Raw genomic sequence first — 12158 nt, 5'->3', positions numbered from 1 at the left:
CATTAATTACGAACTAACAAATTCCCAAAAAAAGAAAAGAAACACAAGATATTGAGAAAAGGATCATTAATCACGGATACAAAAAATGTTTTTTTTACTGCTTCACATTAAGAAAATTATGGGCCTAAAAGTATTAGCACAGTTTTTTTTATATTAATCTTTGTTTTTAATCATCATAATGTAACATTATATCATAAATTGATCCAAATTCCAATAAAACTTTCATGCTTATTTCATCAGTTCTTGAGCCATATTCCACCCCTCTATACTCCTTCATGGGCAGGAGATAATAATGTCTACGACAGAGACAGCCGAACATAAAATGGTAGACCCGATAGACCTGCATTTGATCTTGCATTATTCTGTCCGGAAAATGTTGAGATATATTATCCCACGCGGTAAAATTGAGAAAGAAACTACAAGTTTATATGAGGTTTGGATCAAGTAACCTATCGGCTTAAACTTTTGGGTTGCCGATGTGTTCAAGTCCGTATGGTCCAAGTAGAAATTTTACATTATATCAGAGTAAGTTATGCTTTCGCGCGTGCATGTGGGCGCACACCATGCCAGATTCTGTTTTGAGGCAGCTAAGAATGTGCCTTATATTAGTTAGGCCCAAGAGTGGTCCGGTCCAATTTCGAGGTAATTAAAAGGTACACCTCTAGTTAGATTCGAGGGTGGAGCTCGAGGCTAGTTTGGTGTTTGTTCCCCTCATCCGAGCACGAAAGAGGATGTTCGGCTCGTGGTCGGTTGTCGAGGGTAGGTGTCAATAGCCTCCTATTTTTCTCCATGCCAAGCCGGCATACAAAGAAGTCATGCACGAAGTTTCTAGCTAATAGGTATAGGGAAAAGAAGTCATGCACGAAGTTCACTTTGAGAAATTATATTTCAATTCTAATTTCGATAGAAAAATATAGTCAAGCTTACGAATTCAAATGTCAGATATGTTCTCTAGATCGAGCTGGAAATATGAACATGACCGAACACATATTATGAAATCCGGTCATCAATCCTCCAACAACTTTCGCCGCCAATTTCATCTAAAAATCCACATTCCGAGCATCTAAACATTTCGCCATCAATCCTTTCACAAGGCTTTGCGACAGAGTTAATATGGCTCCACTCATATGCTGATGAAAGAGCAACGGATTAAAGGAGCTGCTAGCAAAAGCTTTGTGCGACCTCCGAACATATCATGTACAAAACCAGAAAGTGAAGCGAGCGAATAAGAGCGACCAACCAAAGAGGGGCCTAACTGAAAGAAGCAGCAAAGTACACGGACCAATTCTAACATTTTGCCTCATCTGTATAGGACTCCTGTGATTCTTCAAAAATTGGTCAATGGTTCATAGGGAAAGCCGAAGACGGGTAGGTCTGAGCTTAAAGCTCTGAGATCAATGGCAGCTCCGAGCATTGATTTCTCTCAATCTCTCATTTCTCTCTCTCTCTCTCTCTCTCTCTCTCTCTCTCTTTCGGGGGGGGGGGGGGGGGGGGGGGTGGTTAAAACGCAAACCATCAGAGCAAATGATCCCTCTTGAATTGATTTCAGGATCATATATGTCTTCTCCTTATTAATTCCTCTTCATAATCAAATCAGTCCAAAATCATGGTATTGCACGCTTTCTTGATCTCTGTTCACTTGAACCTGCACTTATCCATTCAACGAATTTCACTTTTTGTGACGTTCTTCATTTTTCTGCAGTCTCTGATGCCACAGATGACCAGATCACTGGTCAGGGTAGTCACTTTGCTGGTGGCCCGGCCTGCTTTGACGATCACGACCCTACTTCACTACAGTGATTTCCTCCCCCGGCACCTCAACCTCGAGAGGTCGGTCCAACGCGAGCTGCTCAATCGAGAGAACTACCTCTTCCACTTCCTCGTCAACGTCCTTAGATGTTTCCGGTACATTCGAGTACGTAATCAACTGCTCTTTCCTGTCTCTAAAGACAATAATAAACTTAAGCAAGGAATTCTGTACACTCACTCTTACCGAATCAATGTACATGGCTGATGTTTATTCAAGAGAGCAACAGAAAAGAAGGAAAGAATGTCAGAGAGAAAATCAAGGAAGATATTGTACATACCGATACGTAGATGCCTAATTTGGGAGATATGCAAATATTCTAGAATTCTCGATCCTTAACGCTATCTGTTTGCCCATCATGACTGATATTTTCACGCTCTCTGATTATCCTGCAAAGATCAATCGTGATCTGTGGGTCACGTCAGTAGAATCATAAAATTCTACGCTCAACTTTTACTAAGAATTAACTTAGAATCATGTGATCTCGTAAATCGTAACCCCGATACCATGATATAGTTAAGTTTGGTCCCGCATGGAACAGTGACCTCTGGTGATTATGTATAGATTCTATGCCTATGTTGATATTTCAGTCAGAGTATGGAACTAACATATATTGCAATATCGTCTGGTAGACTGTAATCAAATCAAGTCTTCTAATTCATTTTTTCTTCTTGTTTTTTTTAAATATATATTCATTCCTATCTTCAGAACGGCTCGAGATTATTGCTGGCAAATTTTCCGGTGGACGCTTCATTCCTCGAGGAGATTTTAGCAAATTTGAGAGCCTTCACATTCTTCATCTGGTGAGTTTCAGACGTGCGCAAAATTAGCTGAGGCAGCTTCACAACATATGTGACTAAGAGACCGATGATGAACTAAGTCATGTTCGTATTTCTATGATCCATGATAAGCTGTGTAAAGAATTTGTTGGAGAGCTTCTTTTCTTCACTGTTCGTCCTAAAATTTTACAATTCTCTACATATATCAGGAAGAATTACCTTATCTTTTTCTTCTTCTTTTGAAGATGGGAACTTGACAGCTTCTCCCTGATGCAAAGAGCCGATCGAGATGAACTTCCAAAGGACCTTTGCGAGATTTAGGACGAATGGGTCGATGAGGATTTGAGCACGTGAGGTTGGGACGGACTTAAAAGTTTCTCGTCATATTAACTCGAAAATAAGAGGTTCGTAATGGAATTACTGAATAATTCTTCCTCGGAATCGGTCATTCCGACTTCTTGTAAAACCGTCTAAGCAGAGTATCACAGCTCCCTCTTGTAAATTAATGGATCTCTGAAACATCAAAATGGTATGCGTTGATGCAGATAGTGAACTTACTCGAACAAAGACGAAGCAGTCAATATTCAAATAACTTTGTGGACTATATATGTCCCTTTGAGCTTCACCAAGTTCCCAAAGAGATGCTTTCATCAAAGAAACATCGAGAAACCACGTTTTTAGCAGCAGAGGCAAGAGTTTGCTTAATCACTCGATGGGATATAAACTTAGAAGGAATTACATACGGCAGTAAACCATAATCAGCAGAATGAGATTCACACGAGTTCATGATCTGATGATTGTCATCAGGCCACAAATTTCCCACATTGGAATCTGCTGACACTGGTAATGTATCAGCCAACTTTTGCCTGTAACATTACAAATTGACAATAACAAGTTTACAAGACGATATCACATCCATTAGCCCTTCAATGTATCAATGCGCCCGGGCCATGTGGAAATAAGAGTGAGTAATAAATATACAAAAATAGAGGGGAAAGTTGGTAATGGAACAAAGAAATTCGACTCACAAATCACGGAGAGGGAGAAGAGATGAACATGATATCCGTGGTTTGGGCCACTGGTGTGGCAACTTCAAGTATAGAGAATCCCTCAAGAACAAACACTAACCCCTATATTATGAGTTCACTCACTCTCTGTGTTTCTCTGTCCCTGAAATACAAGAACGAGCCCGAAATACAAAGTGGACCTGAATCATGTCAAAATATCCTACAGCCCAAGCCCTTCGTTTTTACGACATAATTCATGACTCGGATTTTACAACATTTAATCGGACCAGGCTTTATATTAGGTAGGAAACATAAAATTGTAGATGCATACACAACAGGAAGCATGAAGCTAAAATCCCAACAGGAATGAGGACCTCTGAATCATAGGACCTCATATGAAATTAACCGGATTAGACTCCATTTGATCGGGAGTCAGGCAGCGGCATGGCTTCTTCCTGTAAAAACAACAACAAATGAGCAGAAAAGGTGGGCTTAATTGACAATTGTCCTTGATCTTGCTACGTTTCGTGTTGAACAGGATCCCGCCTTGAAATCCCCACTGTTCCTCATGTAGTTCTGCGAATTCCTTGTTAGTTATCAACTTGTACCAACCCTTGCAAACACTCTTCAACTGAACAAGGTTCTCGGCTGGAATTCGCAGCAAAATCTCCGTCAAACACATCAACTGGCAATGGTGCTACTGTATTTTGTGCCTGGTCGTCATCTTCCGTCTCGTTTGTCTCCGTGACCCACATACAACAAGCCGTGTGAACTTTCTTGCTGACAGGTACAAGGAAGAGAACAAGCTCATAATTTCCGAAGCTCCAGTATTCGATAGGTTTGATGCAATTAATCTTTTTTGTTCCTTGCTGTCTTGCATCTCATCTGTCCTGGATATGATAAGCTGCAAAAAATGTTCTTCGTGAATAAGGATTTCAAAATAAAACGGACTCAATCTTTTTGAGGCTATATGAGGTTGATTGAAGTGTTTCTGAATGGTGACCTCGACGATAGTTTATATGCCCCTTTTCAAATGCCAAATTCAGGAGTTTGACTGCCAAAACAAAAAAAAAAAAAAAAAACAAAAATCGTTCTTTCAGTTGGTAGATTGACACATGATGTGACCAATTGTTTGGTCTTAGGATTTCCATTTCCCCCATTTTCGATGGATGACTAAGTCGCCTCATTTTTGCCAGCTCAAGTTTTTAGTTTCTGTTTACTTCAGAAAATTATTTTCTTCTGTCTATTGAAATCTATTTTTTCTTCCTGCAAAATTATATGAAATTCATGTTTGTGACTTCAAAGGTTAACTATTTTCTCTAGATGTGAAAATATGAACATCGTCGTGCTTTTCTGATAGCTTCTTTACGAAGATGAACCTTGCAGAGGACTGGTTTGGGAGCTTCTTCTCTTTACGCCCTTAAGAAAAGAATTCTCATTCGAGGAAGATGTGATCCTGACAACATGCACAGAAACATTTCATGCAGGTAAATTTACTAATGGTGAACAATGGTCCATCTTTGTTGCCTCATCAACTATTTTATCGAGGATCAACTTATATGTTCGATTGCTTTACTCACATAATTATATATCAATTTAAATTTTAAGAAGTGAAATACCCAAATTAGTTCACAAAAAAATTACAATAAAGCAGAAATGGTTCTCAGCTTTCCAACAGATTGGGCATCTGTTTCTTCTTCTTGCCAAAACTGATAAGGCTATAAACATGAACAGCATAAGATCGCAAATTCTCCATATCGTATTCATGGCAAAATGTTATATATGGATCAAAGTCCTCCCCGGCTATGTCCCACTTGTCAGATTTTATGTCGTAGGCAAGCATCGCTTTTCCATATTTGACAAGCAGCTTGTTACCCTCATCGAAAACTGTCATGGGTTGAGGATAAGATCCATGATTTATTGACTCCTCCGCCGGCAAGAGACCATAAGCAGAGTCGAGTTCAATCAGTCGATGTCTTGACCACACCTTGATTCTCCAGGTCCCTAAGAACCCACAGATCTAACTGCTTTCCCCATAGATTGTAAACTGTATAAAACATTCCATTCGAGGCAAACTGAGCATCAAACGGACAACTTGTGGGAGGGAGTGTCGGGAAATAAGGTGTATATTTCAATCTCCCTGTTGCGATTCCAATGGACATTATGCACGGTTCCTCTCTCTCGCCAGTCCAATACCTCATTATGTAATGTATCTTCCCATTCATGAAGACACTTGCTAGAACCACAGCACACGGAAATGGAGTTGAATGTAGGTCCAATTCCTCCCACATTGGGAGCTGATCTTTATCTCCATGCAACTCGAAAACCAGTAACTTCGAGGATAATCCAAGATTCTTATATATTTTTATCTGAACGGTCGTATACTAATGTCCAATACAACCGTTCAACATTTGGATAACCAGTGGAAGGGAGCAACCTGAAGGATCTAGTGACTGGTTTGCAGATGGACAATCAAGGAATTTCACCAGTAATTCCTATGAGAAGCAATCCATTGCAGGAATCAAGGATCGAAAATTTCAACCAAGTGAACCTCCCTATCTCCTGATATTCTTTAATCATGACTCCACGGATGCAATCTTCGATTTGCATAATTGTCTGTCGACTTATAGATCCTGCCACTACATTTAAAGGACAGAGGAGAGCTGATACTGAAACCTGAAGGTAGGACAGTCTAACAGAAAATTGGAGGCCCGAGTGACCATGCTCTGGAATATCGTCCTGAATATGATCCCCCCCATGAGATCTCCACCGTTCGAGATGCAACTCAGCAAAGTCGTGGTTGCTTATCAACTCGTGCCACTCCTTGCAAACGCCCTTCGCTTGAACAAGACTCTCAGCAGAGAGCAGCAGAAAAGTCTCGGTCAACACTTGAAGAGGCTACTGTGGTCCGTGCCTCATCGGCATCTCCGATCTGGTTTGCCTCTGTAACCGCATGCAGCAAGCCATGATGGAAACGTCTTGCCGCTAAGTACATGGAAAAGAACAGGCTTACGCTTTCCAAAGCTCCGGTGCCATCTTGTATACTCAATGCAGTTCTTGTTTGTTCCTCACTGTCTTCCGTCTCGTGCATCCTAGAACGCGCATACGAGAAGTCGCATAGGAACTTCTTTGTGGATAAATGCATCGAAGAGAACAAACTCATTTTTTTTCTGGAGCTATACAAATTTGAGCTCTAGTGCAATGTCTGATACGAGGTTGTGCGAAGTGTTTTCGCATCATAAATAGGTTATGTGTGCAACCCAATTTGAGGAGGTTAAATCCTACAGATGGTTTAATAATGGGCTGGTCTGTTCGTCCGAGTATAGTCCATAGAGAGAATTGGTTGAATACATGAACCGACTTTGGTTTGGTTTTATTGGACTCCGCAAGTTTCAATTTTTTTTCTTTTCCAGCATTTAAATCGTTTCTCCACATTTAACAAACTCAACCAAATTCTCATATTTTTCAACTCATTTTCCCCAAAAAAAAAATAATCTAAAGTTATAACAATTTCTAATTAAACTTTTTTTAACTAATTTCATCCGTCAACAGTTAAATATAGATAAAACTTTCTGTCACAATTTTTACCTTCTTGCCCATTTTACGTCCCCAATTTCGCTTACATAAATACTTCTTCGTGTCTCCAAAATCATTTTTTTTCGTTGATGAGAACATAGCCGGAATAAAATGAACCCACTGGCCACAATAAAATGCAAAAAGTTAATTGTCTAAAAAAATACAAAATTTTCACATTTTATCAATTATAGCACGGACTTTTTTTCTCGACTTAAAAATATACAAACTATCAATTTGATATCAGTTTTAGCATGTCTCAACTTGTGACCACACCCTCCGATTAAGGTAGCCGAGGTTGCTGGTGACCTTATAGGAGTGGCGGTGAGCCTCAATGAGGCCCTCATTGCCCCGTATCTGAAAAAAAAAAAAAAAAAAAAAGAAAGTAAAATCGAGAAAAGAATGAAGGAGCTAGGTGGTGGAAGTCTCTTCGGCGGCCACCATCCTCTTAATTGGGGTTATGGAAAACGTTTGCCGTCATGGGCAACCTTGATCGGGCGAGCGGTGGTTGCCATTGAGGCTCACCGATCGAAAAAATGAAAGTCGTGCTAACATTGATATCAAATTGATAGTTTGTATATTTTTAGGTTAAGAAAAAAAATTCCTGCTAGAATTAATAAAAGGTGAAAAGTTTTATTTTAGACCACTAACCCAAATGCAAATTGAAAAGTGCAAAATTGTATTTGGGGTGAAGTCGAATAATAGGCAAAACATCAGGGGGCAAAACACAATTTTCCAATTCTCCGCCATTTTTGTAAAGCAGAGCGCGCTCATAGCTCGCAGCTGAAATCACTCACTCCTCGGAGCTCAATGGAGCAGAGAGTTGAATCGCCAACTTCTGCCATCGACGATGGAGATTCGAATAGAGATGATGAAGAAGAGGAGGAGGAGGTGATGAGTGAGGTTCACATAGGCTGCCCTCCGGGTACCTCGGGCCCCCACATCTCCCTCTTCACCATCTCCATTCCACCAGGTACTTCAAACCTAGCTCCTCAGTCGAGTATTATGTTTTCTGATAGCTTCTCGGGTGATGGAAAGCCTGTGATTGTGTTAGTATCGCCACAATTGATGATGAACTGTGTGAAGAATTTGCTCCAGAGCTCCTGCTCTTCACCATCTTCGGAAAAGCTCAAAAATCTGCATTTCAGGAAGAATTTTTGATGAAGATGGGAACTTGACAACTTCTCTTTTATGCCTAGAGTCAGAGAGCTCGTGAGAGTGAAAATTTTTCCCGAATGGCAGAGTGTTAACTGTGACTTTGTTAGAACTTGCTCTTCTATTCTGTTTGTTCGAGAATTAAGAGGTTTGTTATAGAATTTCGGGATGATGTTTTCTCTGAATTAGTTATTTGAAGCTTTTGTAGATTGTGTGACCAGAGATAGTAACCTGTCTGCAGAGGATCGATCTCCGGAGCATGGAGAGGTCTGTGTGGACGAAGATGGTGATCTTGTTCTGACAAGACGGAGCAGTGAGTATTCAAGTAGCTTTATGGACTATCTGTTCTCTTGTTTTTGTTGAACTTCCTGCGAAAAGCCATGCATCTTATATAAACTGTGTGGACAAGATGACCTGCTTAGATGTGTATAGATGTTAAGTGTGTTGCCATGAGTTGGGATTTGGATGTTCGTGCTTCAACAAGTTCTTTGCGAAATGCTTTTTAGGTGGCATCAAGGGAATCTCCAAACCTTTTCTTAGCAGCGAAGGCAGGATTTTCTGAAAGAGTGTCAATTTTGAGAGAGAGAGCCTGCAACTTTGGAGAGTTTACTATACTGAATGCAGTAATATTAGATGCTGCTTCCCTGATTACATGAGTTACCCCTTGACAAACTCTCGTAATATATTCTAGCCAGAAACAATTGAGTTTAGATTCTGCTATCTTTTAGGATTATTCAGTCAATTACTAGTTACTCCAAGAAGAATTTCTTGATTTTGTTTTTTTTCCCCCATTATCGGGCTGCTCGTTGGAATTTCTCAGTCATATTGGATAAACTATGTCGCACTTCTGGCCCAGCATATATTACTCTACTTTGACCTGGTCTCTTTGGATGGTCTTCCTTGAGTCTAGTTAGAGGCTGTTTTCTGTCCTCTTGTAACTATAACTGCATAATTTACTAAAAATGCAGAGCCATCTACCCATTGTTTTACTGTGACCATACAGCATAATATCACATCTTCCATTCCCAGAGTTGGTTTACAGGTATCAATTATTTTCAGAATCTCTCCTTTCAGTCAGTTTTCCAGTAAGCTCATAAGTTGTTTCTCCGTTCAGGTCTGGAAAGCAGAACTAGTGTTGTCAGATTTTGTGTGGCATACTATGTCTACTTCATCCAAACTAGATCAGATCACTGCAGTTGAACTTGGTGCTGGAACAGGTTTGTCTTTTAATTGCTTTCTTCAAAATTGTCATTCTCTTTATCCCGATATTAATCCGTCTCTGTTCCATATACGTGCCCAAGCCCCCATAGGGAGTTTATGGATTGATTACTAAGGCCGTAGAAGCCTTCTTTCCATTATTCAATTATGGAAGGGGATGATAGGGAAAGCCATTTTTCTTATGAAGTGCGTGGGCAGCTGAAATGATGTTTTGATGATGTCTGACCACATCTTAATTGACAGTCAGACGTGAAACCACTTACTAGAAAGCGTATAGTTCTCATGGTCTATCTGCCCAACTTTGACAGGGCTCCAAAATGTATCAGCCAACGTCCATTTAAATTTACTGCCATGGAAATTGAAGCTTAAATTAGTATAAGCCAGATTTGTGCTATCATCTCTCTCTCTCACAAAACTCTTACTAGCCTATTCAGCAGCTGTGAAAATCTAATTTATGTTCTCTTTTACTTGTGGTCTGAGGGTTTACTCGATTTAAGATACTTCAAATTTCTTCTATGACAGGCCTTCTTTTCTGTCTGTACAGGGCTGGTTGGTATGTTGCTGGCACGTGCTGCTGAAAAAGTTTTCCTCACAGGTCTCAATTTCGCTATATTTATACTTTTAATTAATTTTTGTGTTGAGTTGGGTGGGTGAGAACTGTTTCTAATTTTCTAATGGTTTCTTTTCATTTTGAAAGCTTTGATGGTTATAATGCTTTGATTATCCTTCCACGGTCACAGCAACTTCTTGTGAATGAGTTGATTTCTCTTTTTAATGGGTTCTATTTATGTCCAAGTTTAATCTCAACAAGCACATGTTCTGTATTTGTTCCCAGATCGTGGAGATGATATCCTTGAGAACTGCTTAAAGAATGTCCACCTCAATGACGGAGTTCTCAATTATAAAGCTGCTATTTATGTACGTGAACTTGATTGGATGAAACAGTGGCCTCCTGAAGTAACACTAACGAACATTGCACCACAAGAAAGGTAAGGTCCGCACTTCTTCTGCACATCTTTTGATGTAGGTGCGTGATGTAGAAACTAATGAAGAAACCTGATAAATCTTTTAGGTACTCATGGACTTGCTCAGAAATTGAAGCAGCTGAGGGCGCTTCTTTACTTTTAGCTGCTGATGTAATCTATAGCGATGATCTCACTGATGCATTATTCAATACCTTGGAGAGATTGATGTCTCGAGCAATAGAAAAGGTATGTATTGGCATTCGTGCATGGCCACTTAGTGGATTGCATATAGTATTCATGATATGCTGAGACATGAATTCAGGTACTATATTTGGCATTGGAAAAGCGATACAATTTCAATCTCGATGAAATGGATGTTGTTGCAAATGGTTACTCTCACTTTCGGGATTTTGTCAGAGACGAGGGAGGTAACTGTCGTGCAATATACTTATCACTTTTTGTATGAGGGAATGGCAAGGAATTGGAGTGAAACCACCGGATACACTATTCTCGTATTAGATGGCCATTCCTTTCTTTCCTATCTATGCCCGTTCTAAATGTTCATTTAGGGAGTATTCTGAGGTTCATAAATGAATGATGCAGAAAACGATATTGTTGACAAGGAGGTGCCATGTTTTGTGGGCAAATGCATCGATCTTACTCAAATTCCACGGTACATAGATTCTTATGATCGGGGAGATGATGTTGAGCTTTGGGAGATCAAGTATGTCAGGGGAAAGTCTTCTTTACTGTCAAACGTCGAGGGATCTTGAAAGGTTGGTCCACTCTTGATCATCTTCCATTTATAAATTTTGAAGCCAACCGAGCTGTAACACCGCGATTCTATCCTGTTGATCTATGGCAATTCATGACATATTTTCGACCATTTCCTGGTCACTACTGTGGAATCTTCCTCTTTACTCAGTCGAATCCCATTGTTTCTTTCGGCCTATAGTCTTCTCCATTCACGATTGTTAGATTAGGCAGATCTATGACCTTATTTTACGCCTTAAAGTTATAGCTTCTTTGACCAAAAGGCTGTGTTCAAACAGACAAGGCTAAGGTTTCTTGAAAATGAAGCTAACAATGGAGAATCTGACATTGCTTTCAGCCGAGGCAAATGATAATGTGATTATTATTATTTTTTTCTCTCTATCCACCCTGGTAGTCCGCTATGTTAACAAAAGTTCCTTAATTTAGAGTCGTTTCCTGATAATCCGAATTTCTAATGGAATTCTTGTATAAATCTCATCCGGGTCCCGGGTTTCAGGTAATGTTTTTCATTGCAGATCCATTGCACTGGGAACACATTACAGCGCACATGAGAAGCTTCAAGCTTCTCATAAGAGAAGAGAATCTTGTTTTGATGTCAGTCCCTAAAGTTGCTTTAGGCAAAGATGGGCTAAAAAAAGTTTGCAATAAAGCGAACCAACCACCTCATGTGCTATCCACTTATTCTCCCACACTGGAAAACCGCATCCAGCTAGTAACGTCGAACGACAAATCAAGATGTTCGGACTGGAGCTCCGGGTCGACAATGAACATTGACTCGGTATCAGAGTTCATTTACGATTGACCCTATATTTCACATGTAGGAAGTACCATATGTCATTTCTCAACAGCTTTTGTCCGTATTATATTCTCTCGTCTCTCT

General features: G+C 39.9%; 1 protein-coding gene and 1 long non-coding RNA gene across 8 annotated transcripts; both read left to right on the top strand.

Annotated features, from left to right (window-relative positions):
- Positions 1-1446: 1446 nt before the first annotated feature.
- On the top strand, positions 1447-6969 carry LOC116198528. 3 transcript variants are annotated; one of them, XR_004155338.1, is made up of 6 exons: positions 1447-1609; positions 1703-1915; positions 2516-2610; positions 2832-4380; positions 4980-5080; positions 6058-6969. It is a non-coding gene; the product is annotated as an uncharacterized LOC116198528 (long non-coding RNA). The 3 variants fall into 3 exon arrangements; XR_004155337.1 differs by having other exon boundaries at positions 4954-5080; XR_004155339.1 differs by lacking the exons at positions 4980-5080; positions 6058-6969 and adding an exon at positions 4954-4968 and having other exon boundaries at positions 2832-4079; positions 4255-4380.
- Positions 6970-7935: 966 nt separating this feature from the next.
- On the top strand, positions 7936-12146 carry LOC116201585 (methyltransferase-like protein 22). 5 transcript variants are annotated; one of them, XM_031532867.1, is made up of 10 exons: positions 7936-8139; positions 8521-8634; positions 9290-9363; positions 9436-9538; positions 10084-10134; positions 10375-10528; positions 10612-10750; positions 10827-10932; positions 11108-11280; positions 11794-12146. In XM_031532867.1, exons 1-9 carry the CDS (start codon positions 7977-7979, stop codon positions 11275-11277), a joined length of 1074 nt encoding a protein of 357 aa, XP_031388727.1. In that variant the 5' UTR covers positions 7936-7976; the 3' UTR covers positions 11278-11280; positions 11794-12146. The 5 variants fall into 5 exon arrangements, with proteins under 5 accessions (XP_031388727.1, XP_031388728.1, XP_031388730.1 ...); XM_031532868.1 differs by having other exon boundaries at positions 11775-12146; XM_031532870.1 differs by lacking the exon at positions 11794-12146 and having other exon boundaries at positions 7938-8139; positions 8563-8634; positions 11108-11657.
- Positions 12147-12158: the final 12 nt, after the last annotated feature.

This window comes from Punica granatum, chromosome 3, assembly GCF_007655135.1.
Source record: "Punica granatum isolate Tunisia-2019 chromosome 3, ASM765513v2, whole genome shotgun sequence".
Classification (NCBI taxonomy): Eukaryota; Viridiplantae; Streptophyta; class Magnoliopsida; order Myrtales; family Lythraceae; genus Punica; species Punica granatum.
Note: the sequence above shows the minus strand (reverse complement) of the source record. Positions and strands in the feature narration are given on the sequence as shown.

What these genes read in the sequence shown, in the direction of transcription:
- LOC116201585 (XM_031532867.1), top strand. Translation starts at nt 7,977, where the DNA reads ATGGAGCAGAGAGTTGAATCGCCAACTTCTGCCATCGACGATGGAGAT. An exon ending in TGAACTTGGTGCTGGAACAG is followed by an intron (nt 9,539 to 10,083) that starts GTTTGTCTTTTA and finishes CTGTCTGTACAG; the next exon opens with GGCTGGTTGGTATGTTGCTG. An exon ending in TGAAAAAGTTTTCCTCACAG is followed by an intron (nt 10,135 to 10,374) that starts GTCTCAATTTCG and finishes ATTTGTTCCCAG; the next exon opens with ATCGTGGAGATGATATCCTT.